Source organism: Carlito syrichta, unplaced genomic scaffold (assembly GCF_000164805.1).
Source record: "Carlito syrichta isolate Samal-C Ts95f unplaced genomic scaffold, Tarsius_syrichta-2.0.1 Scaffold279718, whole genome shotgun sequence".
Classification (NCBI taxonomy): Eukaryota; Metazoa; Chordata; class Mammalia; order Primates; family Tarsiidae; genus Carlito; species Carlito syrichta.
The window spans coordinates 430,521-444,989 of NW_007223814.1; the positions used below are offsets into that span (position 1 = coordinate 430,521).

The 14,469-nt window shown below is 42.3% G+C and overlaps 1 protein-coding gene across 1 annotated transcript; it reads right to left on the reverse strand.

Moving 5' to 3' along the window:
* Positions 1–1,669: 1,669 nt before the first annotated feature.
* PTGER4 (prostaglandin E receptor 4) lies at positions 1,670–13,285 on the reverse strand. The gene is made up of 2 exons (XM_008052534.2): positions 12,373–13,285; positions 1,670–2,944 (listed from the first exon to the last, which is right to left on the reverse strand). Exons 1-2 carry the CDS (start codon positions 13,243–13,245, stop codon positions 2,345–2,347), a joined length of 1,473 nt encoding a protein of 490 aa, XP_008050725.1. The 5' UTR covers positions 13,246–13,285; the 3' UTR covers positions 1,670–2,344.
* Between the last annotated feature and the right edge of the window lie 1,184 nt (positions 13,286–14,469).

Below are 14,469 nucleotides of genomic sequence, written 5' to 3' on the forward strand. Positions count from 1 at the left end.
GAGCCTTTGAAAAGGTAATTAAGATTAAATGAGATCATAAGGGTGGGGTCCTAGTCCAGTATGACTGGTTCCTTACAAGGAGATCTCTTATACCAGGGATGTGCACATCTAGAGAAAAGACCAGGTGGAGACACAGAAAGAAAGGAGTCATCTGCAAGCCAAGAAGAGAGGCCTCAAGAGAAAACAATCCTGCCATCACCTTAATCTTGGACTTCCAGCATCCACTACTGTGAGAAAATAGACGCCGGGCTCGGTGACTCAGCCTGTAATCTCAGCACTTTGGGAGGTTGAGGCAAGTGGATTGCCTGAGCCCACGGGTTCGAGACCAGCCTGGGCAACTTGGTGAGACCTCATTTCTACAATAAATCAAAAATTAGCCGGGTGTGGTAGCGTGTGCCTGTAGTTCCTGCTACTTGGAAGGCTGAGGAGGAAGATCGCCTAAGTCCAGTAGGTCGACGCTGGGGTGGCCATGAGCGTGCCACTGCACTCCAGCCTAGGAGACAGAGTGAGACTCCAACTTAAAAAAAAGAAAGAAAGAAAAAAGAAAATAGAGTTTTGTTGTTAAAGCTACCCAGTCTGTGATTTTTTTTATGGCAGCCTTGACTGACTATTGTAGACAAATAACCCAATTAAAAGATTGACAAAAATTAGCACTTAAAATTTTTAAAATGGCAGTTCTTAAAATATTTAACTTAAAATTAACTATTCTGCATTTACTTATGCTAATTTTCCATAATAATTATTTGGGTCTTTTACGTGTAGCAAGCTAAGCATAATACTGTTTCCTCCACCATCCATGCACTCTGGAGACTTTTAATGAAGTACCATACTCCACTGAGTTTATTCAAGGATTTGTTCTATTCTTTTCTTGGAAATTACTTAAACTTTCCTTAAAATTGAAACTTCTTTAAAATTATTTCAAAATATATTTATAAAAATTTTAATTTAAAAGGATATAGATGATGACCCTAAACAAACAAACACCACACAAATTTTCTTAAACTGAGATATGACACTCAGACTGAATGTATTTATTTATTATAATCTCCAAAATAATTTTAGTTGGTACAACTGCTCCTTAAAACCATATCAATATTAGGCTCAGAATTTAATTACAACCAAGCAATTCACACAAACATTTTGAGCAACATAACATGCTTACTATTTCTTTGAGAATGGCCCTTCAAATATGTGTACAGCATGACTGGGTGTTACACAAAACTGTTAGAAAAGTGACATTTAGGTGCTCAAATTCTGCACCCTGACATACATGAAAGACTAATTTAACCACATCTGAGATCCTTCCACATCTCAAAATAAGGGTCTTTATGGTACAACTTGCCTTCCTCTTAAATTTTCTTAGGAAGGTAAAACTATGCACACTTTTAGAGGGAAAACAAACTGCTTAGACTTTTTATACTATACACTTCAATTATAGGTTTTTATTAAAGACTTTATAGCTCATGTTACATTTTAAAAAGTACCAATTATTGGGGGGGGAAACTTGAAAATATTTACCAGCATGTTAGCTTCTGCTGAAATCACAGTTTTCTGGATAAATAAATGTTATATCGCTAAAAAATGTTTCACTATGTATTTTAAACATAGCCTGGAAAGAATAATATTTTGAGCTGTAATTTTCACATCTTAAATAGTATTCTTCTTTATTCCTGTGATAATACTAAACTCTTTAAAAAATTTATATCTATTTTATAGATATTAGTCTTACTGTAAATTTTCAACACCTTAGCCTGAACTTGTTTATGAAAAATATCTAACATTTGTAACTTCAGCTGGTTATACTGGGAGAAGAGGGGTAACTATAATTTTATGATACCTTGTATTAACAATAAACCTTCTCACAGAGAAGAAAATACTTTAAATACCTTAAATCATATTTACAACAATAAAAATTCACATTTCATGCTTTAGAGAGACACATAAATCATCCATAACATAGTCCTCATAGTTTATTGGAATAGAGCCCTTCTAGTATCTGGGCCTCTGTTGTGTACCAGATACGAAGCTCTCGATGTGATGCAAATAGCCAAACTTCAGCCATCTTCCTCCTATCCAACAGACAAACCGAGGGTAGATCTTCTCAGCTATCGAGTTCTGGCCACAACCCTGTGTCATGGCGGGGTAGCGACCAATGTGCTTCAGGCCTTAGGACACATGTGAGTCAAACTGATTGTTTGAAAAGCGCTCAAAAGCCAGGATGTTCTCTCTTGTGAGTCGTAGGATGAAGACAGCCCTTCCGAGCACGGCCAAATGCTTCATTGATGTGTCTGTTGCACAGGATTTCATAAGGTGTCAGAAACGGCAGTATTTCTTTCCCTAGCGACTATATACATTTTTCCGAGAAGTTCAGGGTTTCGCTGGGAAATGTGACTTGCAGGGAGCCCCCCTTCGGGGCGGGCCCGACCCTGCTGCCGGCCCCCACCTCATCCACCAGTAAGACACTCTCTGAGTCCTGACCCTGTGAGGAGTCCGAGGTCTCTGATATTCGCAAAGTCCTCAGTGAGGTGGTGTCCGTTTGGGCCAGGCCCGCGCCGGGCACCCCCGGGAGCAGGTTCCTGCCGCCAAGGCCATTTTCACTGAGGTCCGGCAGCGAGAGGTCTGGCAGGAGGGTCTGAGATGTGCTGCTGATCTCCTTCAGCTCCCGGGACAGGAAGGAGCGAGAGTGGCCGGACATGGCAGAAGACGTCCTCCGACTGTCGGAGCAGTGCTGTCCGGGATGGTCTCTGCGGGATCCGCCAATGCGGCAGAAGAGGCATTTGATCTTCTCTATGGCTTTACTGAGCACTGTCTTTCGCAGCAGGATGTAGATCCAGGGGTCCAGGATGGGGTTCACGGAAGCAATGCGGATGGCCTGCAAATCGGGATTTTTGCTGACTTCTCGCTCCAAACTCGGCCGGTATAACTGGTTGACGAACACTCGCACCTGCACAGAAGAGATGCCCCCGTTTAGATTTTTCCCGTTCATCAGCTGGGAAAACACTTCAGTGCTACCTTAGCAACATTAGGGAGCTGGTCATAAGTTCCAAGAAAAGAACAGCCTACATCATAAAACCAGTAGTTGCAATGGCCTGTTCTGAGTTGGCATAGTAGAGTCTATGGTACTGAGTGATCTCTCACAGAGACAAAGAACTGAGTACCCCATGTTCTCACTCATAAACGAACCTTGAGCAATTATCATCATACTGTAAGAAAGGGGTTGGCGATAGTGGGAAACTGCGGTGGAGGGGAGAACACACCTCATCAACAAGGGTACCTGCATCATGAGTATTTGTATACCTAACCCTGAATTGTACCCCACATCTTTAAAATAAAACTCTTTAAAAAAAAATTCTTAAGCCCCAAACTTTTCAAAGCATTAAGTAATCTAAAAAAAAAAACAAAAAAACTTTAAATATTTTGAAAACGATCTTATGAATATCTTTCCTAGATCAAAGATGGTATATAAAAACGCAACGTGCATACAAGTAACATATGCATAAAGTCTCCTTGAGAAGCCTTTTACTAACTTCATTTCCGAGTGCTTTTAAGTTTTTATGATTCGAATGAAATAACTATTATTCCCCAAACCACCGATTTCCCTTATTCTAGCTGCCATTTTATATAATTTAAAGGAAACTCATTCTGTAAGTCAATTTACCACCTCACCATTACAGAAAAGCCAAGATTCTTTTACATTAGAAAGAATATGCTGAAACTTTTACATGAACATCAGGCTCTCCTATCATCCAAAATGACCGGAGCATAGTATTTATTTTCTCCATGACTCTGTTCCTCAGTGATAATCATGCTAGATGAGTCAGAGTGTGATGGATGAGTGAGAATTTGCTAAATTTAGAAGGAAGAATATAACATTTCAAATAGAGGTAGTTCCATGTGCAAAGTCACGGAAGAAAGAAATGATATGTCAACATTTGGGAACTTCAAATGATTCAGCAAAGACAGCATGAATTTGTGTAAACTTAAAAAACACTGTCACTTTTTTCCTTAGAGGAAAATGCGCTTTTTAAACGTGCACTCTCAAATTTAAAGTATTAAATTTTTTTTTGCAAAGATCTTCGAATAATACTAGGATTACTTATTTAAAAATATTATCTGAAAGATAGTGGCCTTAAGACAATTGTCATCTGTTTTTAGTAATATTATTTAGTAATTATGACTTGCCTTTAGTACTTACTTTAGATTAGGGAGAAGCAAGAATTTGAGTCTCTCAGCCAAGGAAGATGCATAAAAACTATAAGAAAGAGCAAGAAGAACTCACAAAAACGTAACTGGAGCCATAGAACTAGGGGCAAATATCTCTAACAAGACTTCAGGACAGGCTGGGCCTGGTGGCTCATGCCTGTCATTCCAGCACTTTTGGAAAGTGGAGACAGGAGAATCACTGGAGGCCAGGAGTTTGAGAACAGCCTGAGCAACATAGCAAGACCTTCATCTCTACAAAAAATTTAAAAATTAGCTGGGTGTGGTGGCACATGCCTTTAGTCCCAGCTACTCAGAAGGCTGAAGCAGGAGGATTGCTAAAGCCTAGGAGTTTGAGGCTGCAGGGAGCTATGATTGTGCCTCTGCCTTCCAGACTAGGTGTCAGAGTGAGACCCGTCTCTAAAGAAAAAAAAGACTTGTGGACATCGCTACCTTACTAGGTAACAAAGAGTGATTCATGGTGTATGAATCACCTAGAAAGGGCCTTTTAGTTGAGGATCGTGTCAGTTCACAATGGAAAAGGTGATTTGGTTACCATCTACATATAACATTTTGGCACTCGTCAGCTGTGACCATATTTGGGTAAGGATATTTCAGAAAGATTTACAATGATTTGGACAACAAAGAGAGTTTAAAATGTTTAAAGAAATAATTTCATTAATCTGCAAAATTCAAATTATATGAAACTTTTTCCTGAACAATGCTGGATAAATGAGATATTACTGTATTTCTATTTCTCCCTTAACTAGAATTTAGATCTTAATTAGCTATAGGTCCATGAGCCTCTACCAAAAGATTTTTCTTGTTTTCATTTGTTATTGTTTCATTGTTCTTTACTTGTTTTATGTCTGGAATTTGCTTAGTTGCAAAATCTGACCTAAGCTTATTTTGGCAGCAAAACCTGAACTGAACAGACTGTGATACTATCTAGTTTTATTTATTCCACTTAGAGTGAATATTCCTATGTCCCAGTTCTGCTGGGGGAGTCTACATATTATTACAGTATATTAATGATTACTTTTCTAAAGCCGAGATATTTTGAATTCTGAAACATATCTACCCCTAAATGTTTTGGATAAGGGATTACGGATCTGTAAATCTCATAGAATAAAATGGTCACATAACTCTAAGATGAAAATTAATATCTTGACCCCTGGAAAGTGACTAAATAAATAATGAACTAGGATGAACAGCAGTATGTGATGTTTTTTCTTAAAACGCTTTAAGAAACCAAGCTAGGATAAATGACAATTTAAAGACAAAGCATGATTAATTGTTTTCTTTTTAATCTTTACAAAGACTAGTAAAACAAGCATCTTGGTTTCTTTCTTCCATAAGTTTTATTAAGGTTGTTAGCTATGCTTGGGAACAGCAGTTCTTGACTCTATGGGCCTTTTTTCAGAAGAAGTGTTTGTTACTCAGACCCAGAGGTTTTGAGGAACTTTTTGAGGTCCCCTACTCTGTTTCTGGCCTAGTCTGATCTAGGTCTTGGGTTCCAGATGACCTTTGAGTTGCTTTTTCTGTTCTACTAGACAATCTTTCTGTTTAAAATGTATTTACGAGGTTAGCAGAATTGCACAGGGGAGGAATGCTGAGCCCATAAAAATTATTTACAGACAATGGAATTACTGGTAAAAAGCATGAAGTCTGTATTTTATTCACATCACACACTGTGTTCCCAAGGGTAGAAGAAATGATGGATTTAAAAGAGAGTGTCAAATCCTCTATGATTTCTGGAAAAGACCTATGAGAGTTTGTGAGAACTTGAGAATTCATGCCTCTAGGTGGCAGTGTTGCTCCACTTGGGAATTTTTGCCACTCCAGTACCTCCCAAAGAAGCATTTTGTACAGTCATCTCCAAGACTCTCAGAAAAGAATCTTGGTTAAGTCTGAACTTCACATTTCTGAGATTTTTCTAAACATTGAAAGGTTTTCTTTCTGGTTGCTTCTCTTATCACAATCTCAAAGGAAATATGTCTACAACTGAAAGGGAGAAATGTTGGAAAAGTTAAAATGGAAAGAAATTTGTAACTATTTAAAGAAATACACTGGGGTTAGCATTTTATCTTTAACTTGGGTTTTCAGAATCAAAGGTGATTAGAGGCAAGGAAAGAATCATCATTGTCTCACTCCATCACAGAAGCAATTAATTCTGACCACCAAAGAAGGGACTGAAAGGAAGGTGTATTAAAAATAATGCTCTATGTTAGAGTTCCAAGGGGGAAAAGCTTACAATTTCTACAAGTCACTGAACCTGCTCACTCAATGTCTTTTCAATAGAGAGAAGTTCACAGGGTAGTCAAAGTACGAGTATAAAAAGAAAAATCCCCAATTCAGGTAGTAACATTCTCAAAAGTTGACCAAATTATTTGAAGAGATCAATATGAGTTCTATTTTGCATCATATTCTCGATAAAGACTTCCTTCAAATAGAGAAAGAAAAAAGGCAAAAGCGAACATCAGCTCCATGCACTTTGTAAGGTTTGAAGACATACAGCAACCTTCGCTTCACTTTAAAAGCTACATAATTTGCTCTCGCCAAAGGGGAGAAGAACCGGATTAAGAGGGGAATATCCAGAGTAGTACTTCAATGACATGTGGGAAGGTGAAAGCACTTTTCTGGAATTCTTGTCTAACAGGCCCTATATGCCACACAAATAAACAAGTTCAGGCAGTTTTCAGTGCTGGAAGAGTGTGCTGCTTATCAAACTGAGCCTGAGTCGGAGGGGAGAAACACCTTGACAAATTCACTGAATACAATGTATCTACTTTCTTCTAATTTTAAAAGTCCCTGGTTTTCTTAGTAGCTACTGATTTATGCATGTGATCTACTGTTAATACTGACACACATTACAGTATTCTAAACTTCTTGAGGATGAGTAGGGATTAGGGTTCAGGAACTTTGGAACATAACTTGAGAAAATGCATTTTCAAAAGGTGGTGTGGGGACAAGAAAGCTAAAAGAGGCTATATGTTGTAGAGATAAGCTTTGAAATCAAACAAAACTGTGTTCAAATTCTGGCTCTGTTTCTTTTAATTTATGTACTATGTCTTTTTTTTTTTTTTTTTTTTTTTGAGTCAAGGTCTCACTCTGTTGCCAGGCTGGAGTGCAAGTGGCACAGTCTTGGCTTACCACAGCCTCAACCTCCTGGGCTCAGGTGTCCTCCCATCTCAGCCTCTGGAGTAACTGGGACTACAGGTACATGCCACCATAGAGATAATATCTCACTATCTAGCCCAGGCTGGTTTTGAACTCCTGGACTCAAGCAATCCTCCCGCCTTGGCCTCCCAAAGCACTGGGATTCTGCATGAGCCACTGTGCCTGATCCTTCTTTGGTGGTCCAAATTAATTGCTTCTGTGATGGAGTGAGACACAATGTTGATTCTTTCCTTGACTCTAATCACCTTTGATTCTGAAAATTATATTGCCTAGCATATAACAGACATGTTGGCCCTCGTTACTTTTTATAACTTATATGTGGAAGCTTAGCCACTTGTGGCATATATCAATAATTTGACAACTGTGGTTCAGAGGTAGCTTTGGGATATGGTTAATGATATGGTATCAGAAACATGTACTTCCTACTTAAAAATCACCTGTTTGAAGGGAATGTTGAATTGAAGAAAGAATGTTGAAATCTTGATTAGATAAATTTAATTACTGTCAAAATCGTAATGCTTTCCAGTAAATGAGGAGATCTGTGGACTTGTGTGTGCTTGCAACTTGTTCTGTTCCAAGCACATTCAAGGAATTATTTGTATGTGTGTGCTCAGTTATCTCACTGCCCTGTGAAGAGTTCCAAATTGACACAGCTGTTACTAGAAGTTCTTATCATTTTACTTTCTGTTTTTTAAGAATAGTGTAAAGAGTTCTTGATGGGTGGTTTATAAGAGAGCTCGATTCTTGTTCCTTCTAGGCCGCTAACTGGTCATTTACCAAAGGCAAGTTAAAAGTTAAGTCCCTATGATCTCTAGAGGTCAATCCCTACATTGAAAATTTATTTCTAAAGTATTTTTTTAAACTCTGACTTTGAATATTTTATAAGGGGACTAGAAGAACTACCTTGGCTCTGAGGAAAAAAATCTTGCTAGTAGATAATTTAATAAAACTGTAGCTTGACACATCAGCAAAGCATGGTGAAATGAGCATTAGACTAGGATTACTTATGGCTACTCCATACATGGCAAAATGATACAAATTCTTTATCTGCAGTTGGGGAAACTGAGGTGTAGAGAGGGTGAAAATACTTGTCTACTCTACTTTCTTTCAGGAGATTCTTCAAGATTCAAATGAGATTCCGGAGGTGGAAATACCGTACTTTTATGTGTTACTGAACAGTCTTTCAGGTTCTACTTGTGGGTCTGCAATTTCATATTATGCCTTAAAAACTGCTTCTAGGAATTGCTTTAAAAAAAAAACAGCCACATTTATTTGAAAAATAGTTTAATCTCTTGGATTCTGCTATAATGGCACCCAAATTGATGGCATTACTCTTGTACCCACAGATGTGATTTCTACTCATTTAACATCCCATCAGTTGTTTTATGACGACACTTCCAGTTTGCCTATAGTAAACAACAGTGTATCTATTTACATGTTCTTTATCTGTCCTTATAAATTTTTGCTGATCAAATTCTGGCAAAGACTTTATAGAGACAACTAGTTTATAGTAAGCAACCAAATAAACATTAACAGGAAGCTATTTTCCTAAAATCTAAGTTTTACCCAACCAAGGCAGAAGATTAATCAAATTGGCCATTCTACCCCTAGCAGAGAGGAATACTTGTTATTTTGGAGTAAGAAGAAAGACAACAAAAGAAAGAAGTAAGCAATAGATATGGCCTTGGCTTGCCTATGCATAGGGGAAAATGCCTTTTCAGATCCTATAGTGTAACTGTTTAGTCCTGAAGCAAAATATTTGATTATAATAGCTATCTTAACATTCATTAATAACTGCAAAATTAGGCACTAAGAATTCATCTAGTGACAGCATTTAATACTGAGACCTTACAAGACTGTCTTGCATGCATATTTTTAAAGCATGTCATCCCTTTTATTTTTCTTAACTGTAGACTCTTTTATTTCCTCAGGTTCTCTCGCATTTAAAAAAAGAACTGGAGAATAGTTAGTTTTAAATAGAATGAACAAAATGCTAATTACCACCTATCCACTAAATCTTGTCATGTGATGACCCTTCCTTACACCTTACTTACCTTCTAACACCTCTGTTCATTGATAATGACCCACTGAAAGAATTTTGAGGGTTAAGCACAGTTCCTTATATCCACAACTAATATCCCAACCTTTCTCAAATTCCCATTCTGAGCTTAGCTCTATTTATGAGACACATCTATTTTGGGTAACCAATTAGAATTTACTTTTCATACTAAAGTCAAAATCAGCTATCCTTTAAAAGCCACTGAAACTTTTTCTTCCCTTATATCCAAAAGACACAAACTTGGCTGCTTTTTGAAAGCAGCTGTTTGTTTTCCTTATGTATTGAGTCAAGCTTGCTGAAATTTCAAGTAAGCCATATTAGCCTTTCTGAAGCATTCTAAATGATTCCAGTGGTCTGATTTTCCTCAAATGGGATTAGCAACCAACTTGATTTGATAAAGTTAAAATTTGATGCCTCATTAGTTTCTTTGGAACTGAAGATAGGCCCGACTGCTTTAAATGTCAGAGAGTTTAGGAGCTTTAATTTCAAATTACAATATGAATATGGGAAATATGGAAAAAGAAAGTTGTGAAGTAAGTCAACGCAGACTGCTATACTTGTGGATAAGCTTCCCTTCTGAGTCTTTTGGTGATTGCTGAATTGTGGTGGGTGGGTAGTATAATGATGCCATCACTTATCACTAATTTACAATTAAACTGATTCTGAAATTAGAGTTTTGTAGCCAAAACTAAAGGCTAAAAACCGAAGCTGCTACTACTTGTATGATTCCTTATTTCTCACAAAGGTATGTGTTGGACTCATGGGATTACTCATTAATTAAACTAGTTTCTTTGATTAATTTATTTATAGAAACAAGAGCTTGCTATGCTGCCTAAGTTGGTTTTGAACACCTGGCTTCAACCAGTCCTTCTGCCTTAGCCTCCCAAAGTACTGGGATTGCAAGCAGGAGCCACCGTACCCAGCTCTCTACTTGAGCTAGTTTCAATTTTCAGATTAAGATGACAGTACTTAATATCTACCACACATTACTGACTTTATACAGAGTTGACAGTATTTCATGTTAGTAAAATGTGGTTAATTTGCAAACCACAAATATAGCTCCTATAATTTCTCACCTCCAGGTCCTCAAACGAGTTCTAAGGCTTTGTGATAAACAGCCCTGAACCTTAGGGCCAGGCCTACCATTTCATCCCGTAAGATGAAGTAAGCCTTGTATGCCTCTCCAGATGCTGCAGGAAAACACTTCATCTGTGGTTGTGCAGGAATCAACAGTGTCACATGCTTACCTCCAACCAAAACACATTTATGAAGTATGCGCATGTTGCTAACCTAGCTCTAATTCCTCTGTTCTCTAAAGTGGATGTTCTGTAAATAACAACCATTCACTTTGTCATTTACCGTTCTGTAAAACACAAGACAGAGGACAGGAACTTGGGCCCCAGTAGCATCAGAGTTGTTTCTTCCAAAATCTCACTTTATTCTGAGTTGCCATTACAGACAGTAAAATATATTTATGTGGCTCAAGTGTGGCTTGACTCTGTAAATTATATTGGGTCCTGGAATGGCTTAAAGGCTCTTCTGGCCAATTATATTTACTTCTGTTTATACGGATTGGCAAGAAGCTACTGTATGCTGGCTCTCAGCCACCTCTAAGTTCCTTCCATCTACAGTCATTTTTATCAGAGATATAATATTTTTACATCAAAGGTCCTTGGACAGTATTAATGAGGGAAAGGAAGGAATAATAGCCCATTGCATTTATTTTCTCCTTCTCCCGGTAAGCATAAGAAAGAGAAGTCATCTCTTTTTGAGTTGGTAGTTCAGCCTTTCCAGGAATACAGTATTTTGAGTTTTAAATATAGTTGCTTTCAAGAGAAACTCTAGATAAAGTATTATGTTTTTCTGCTCATCTGCTACTGGTGTGTTCCTTTTAACCACAAAGTAGAGAACTTTGAACCTTTTAATGTTTTAAAAGTTAAACCAAGGCGATTTTAGAAAGATGTTGCCCTAAAAGTGTACCAAAACTCAAACTCACTGCTCAAAGGCCAAAGTTAGAAGCATTCTAGGAGGAAGACATGATGTAATAATACATAAGCTGGGCTTGGAGTCCGATAGCCCAAAGTCTAGTAACAGAAACCTCGGTTTCTCTGTAATAGTATTGAACCCCTCATGATTGTTGAGAATTCAAATCCAATATACGATGTGCATCAGCCTGTCCACAATCAGCTCCCCTGAGAAATCTACTTTCCTGGCCTAGACAATATGAAGGGACCTGAGTCGGGGCCCTGCCCTATGTATACATTATAATTCGTGTGCATTAAGATGTTAACCCCGGTACAGCATGGTAAAAAGGAAGAAATCACCTTGACAGTGTAGGTTCTGCTGGATTATTTTAAGCAAGTCATTCCCTCTCTCGGTGAAGTCAGGGAGTTAGACTAGACTAAAAAGCATTCGATATGTCTTCTAGCTCTAGAATGCGACATAATCTAAGGCGGGGGGGGGGACCCCAAACCCTGCATAAATCACCAAAAAGTTTTACAACAAAAAGATCACCATCTCTGACGTTTCAGACTCTGCAGTTCACCGCTCACAGCATGGAGGACCGGGCTAAATCACACTACAGGGGGCTCCCTCCACACCTGACAGAGAGAGGCGGGGTGTTGCCGGAAGACTCAAGGCCAATGTCAGGCAGCAAGGGGTAAGGGCTGTCCCGGGGAGAGAAAGGAACCCAAGCTTTCGGGGGAAAGAAACGTGGGCAAGCGGAGGGAAAGCACCTGCTAAGTCGAAATCTCACTAGGGCCAGGACTTACAAACGGCCGGACCCGCTTTGCAAAGCCGAGAATCCCAGCCCCCACCAGGAGGAGACGCGTTCGCTGCCGAGGAATCAGAGGACACCGGGGGAAGCGGGAGGCCGAGGCGGGAGGGGGAAGCCGCAGGGCGGCCGGGCGGGGCGCCCCGGCCCTCTCACTCACCACGAGCGGGATGGAGCAGATGAGCACCACCAGGGAGGTGGCGATGAGTAGGATGACCATCTGGATCTCGGCGCCCGCGATGCGGCGGAAGCTCCGGCGGCGGCGAAAGTCGCCGAGGCGCGGCAGGGCCGGGGAGGCGGCGGGGTAGCCCCGGCAGGAGGCCGAGGCCGCGACGGCGGCGGCCGCGTGGTGCTGCTCGGTGCCCAGCGAGGTGCGGCGCATGAACTGGCGGTGCATGCGGAGCAGCGCGCCGCACACCAGCACGTTGCAGAGCACCGTGGCGAGGATGAGGAAGGAGCTGAAGCCCGCGAACATGTAGGAGAAGGCGGCGTGCGCCGTCACGTTGGTGGTCCAGTCGATGAAGCACCAGGTGTCCGGGTACTGGAGCCGCGAGCTCCCCAGGCCCATGTTGGGCAGCGCGCAGAAGAGCACGTTGGACGCGTAGACCGCGAAGAGCGTGAGGCCGGCCAAGCGCTTGTCCACGTAGTGGCTGTAGAAGTAGGCGTGGTTGATGGCCAGGTAGCGCTCGACGCTCATGGCACAGATGATGCTGAGCCCGGACAGGCTGAAGAAGAGCAGGATGAAGGTGCTGTACTCGCACAGCGGCTGGCCCCCGGGCCACTGGCCCTTCAAGTACGTGGCGATGGTCACCGGGCTCACCAGCAACGTGCCCAGCAGGTCGGTGACGGCCAGCCCGCAGACCAGCGTGTAGAAAGTCGTCTCCTTCTGCTCCTTGCGCGACTTACACAGCACCACGATGGCCACCAGGTTGCCCACCACCCCGAAGATGAACATCACCGCCGGGATGGTCACTGGGCTGTTCGGCCGGTTGGGTATCAGGGAGGCGGACGCATTGACTCCGGGAGTGGACATGGTAGTGGCTGGCGGTGCGCTGCCTTGGGGCGCGAGACTGGGTCTGGGGGTGGTAGAATAGAGGTAAAGACGCCGTGAGCGGAAACGACCACTTGCCAGGTGTCAGACGCGCGCCCAAGAAATGAGATGCTGGTGAGACAAGGGAAGCAACTCGATCCTACTTTCTGGACTGTAGCCACTTACCAAGTGCGGCCACCGAAATCTTCAGGCGCCCGATACGTCCCGCCAGCAGCATCACCGCTGATATTAATATTTATAAGCGGATACTCCCATTCCCTCCTCCTCCCCCAACCCACTAACTCCATCGCCGAGATGAACAAGACCCATCTCAAGGGAAAAGCAGCTCGCTAGTGTTTCCGACAGATTCTGAGTCAATACAATTCTCACTGAAAAGAAGTTATGGAAGACAATTTGGAGAGAGCGCCCTCGCTTCTCCTTGGCTTCCCTTGGCGAACGCCTGATCTCTGCGCTCTCTACCTTATGACCCCAAGCTCGTCTCACCTGAAGTGGCTGAAGCGGCCGAAGCGGTGGCAGCCTCGTAAGTCCCCCGGGTCGGCCCTCAGATGTCCTGGACCGGCCTCCAACCTGTCTTCACCCTCGTCTCGCTCAGTTTGGAACTTGCCAAGCTTGTGGCTTCTCTGAGTCGGGTCTCAGTGGCTGCCAGGTTTTCGGAACAGGGGTCAGACCAGCCAGTTTTCAAAAACTTGGGAAACCAGAGGGCAGCGGAGTCGGTCAGTGAAGAATGGTCTCGGATTTCTTGTTTGGATTTTTATTTTCCTTCCTTCCAAGGCGAGTCCCAGCTTTGCAGAGTCCGTAGGTCTCGTTCGCGGGAGGACAGCGTCCAGGTGTGCGGCCGCGCACAGGTGGCACGGAGCCTCGGTCCCCGGCGCGGGTCGTTCTCCTCCCCAGCCGCGGGCAGCTATCGGAGTTGGCGGCTGCCGCTGAGTCCGCTCCTGGCGTCCTGGGGACGGCTCGGGGTCCGCTCAACCTGAGGTCCTGACCTGGGGCTGTTCATTTTCCTCCCCGGCTGCCGGGGTTTAGCTCCGCTCTCGCCCTTCCAGTCTGTACAAACTTTACTCTCCCTTCAAGTTCCCCCGGTGGAGGCGGAGACGCACAGCTCGCGGCCCTGGCGCCCATTGGCTGGACTAGGAGGGGCGGAGCGCGTCCTCCCTATGCACCGCCCCGGAGCGCGGCGGGGAGGGCGGGGAAGGCGGCCGGGCCGGG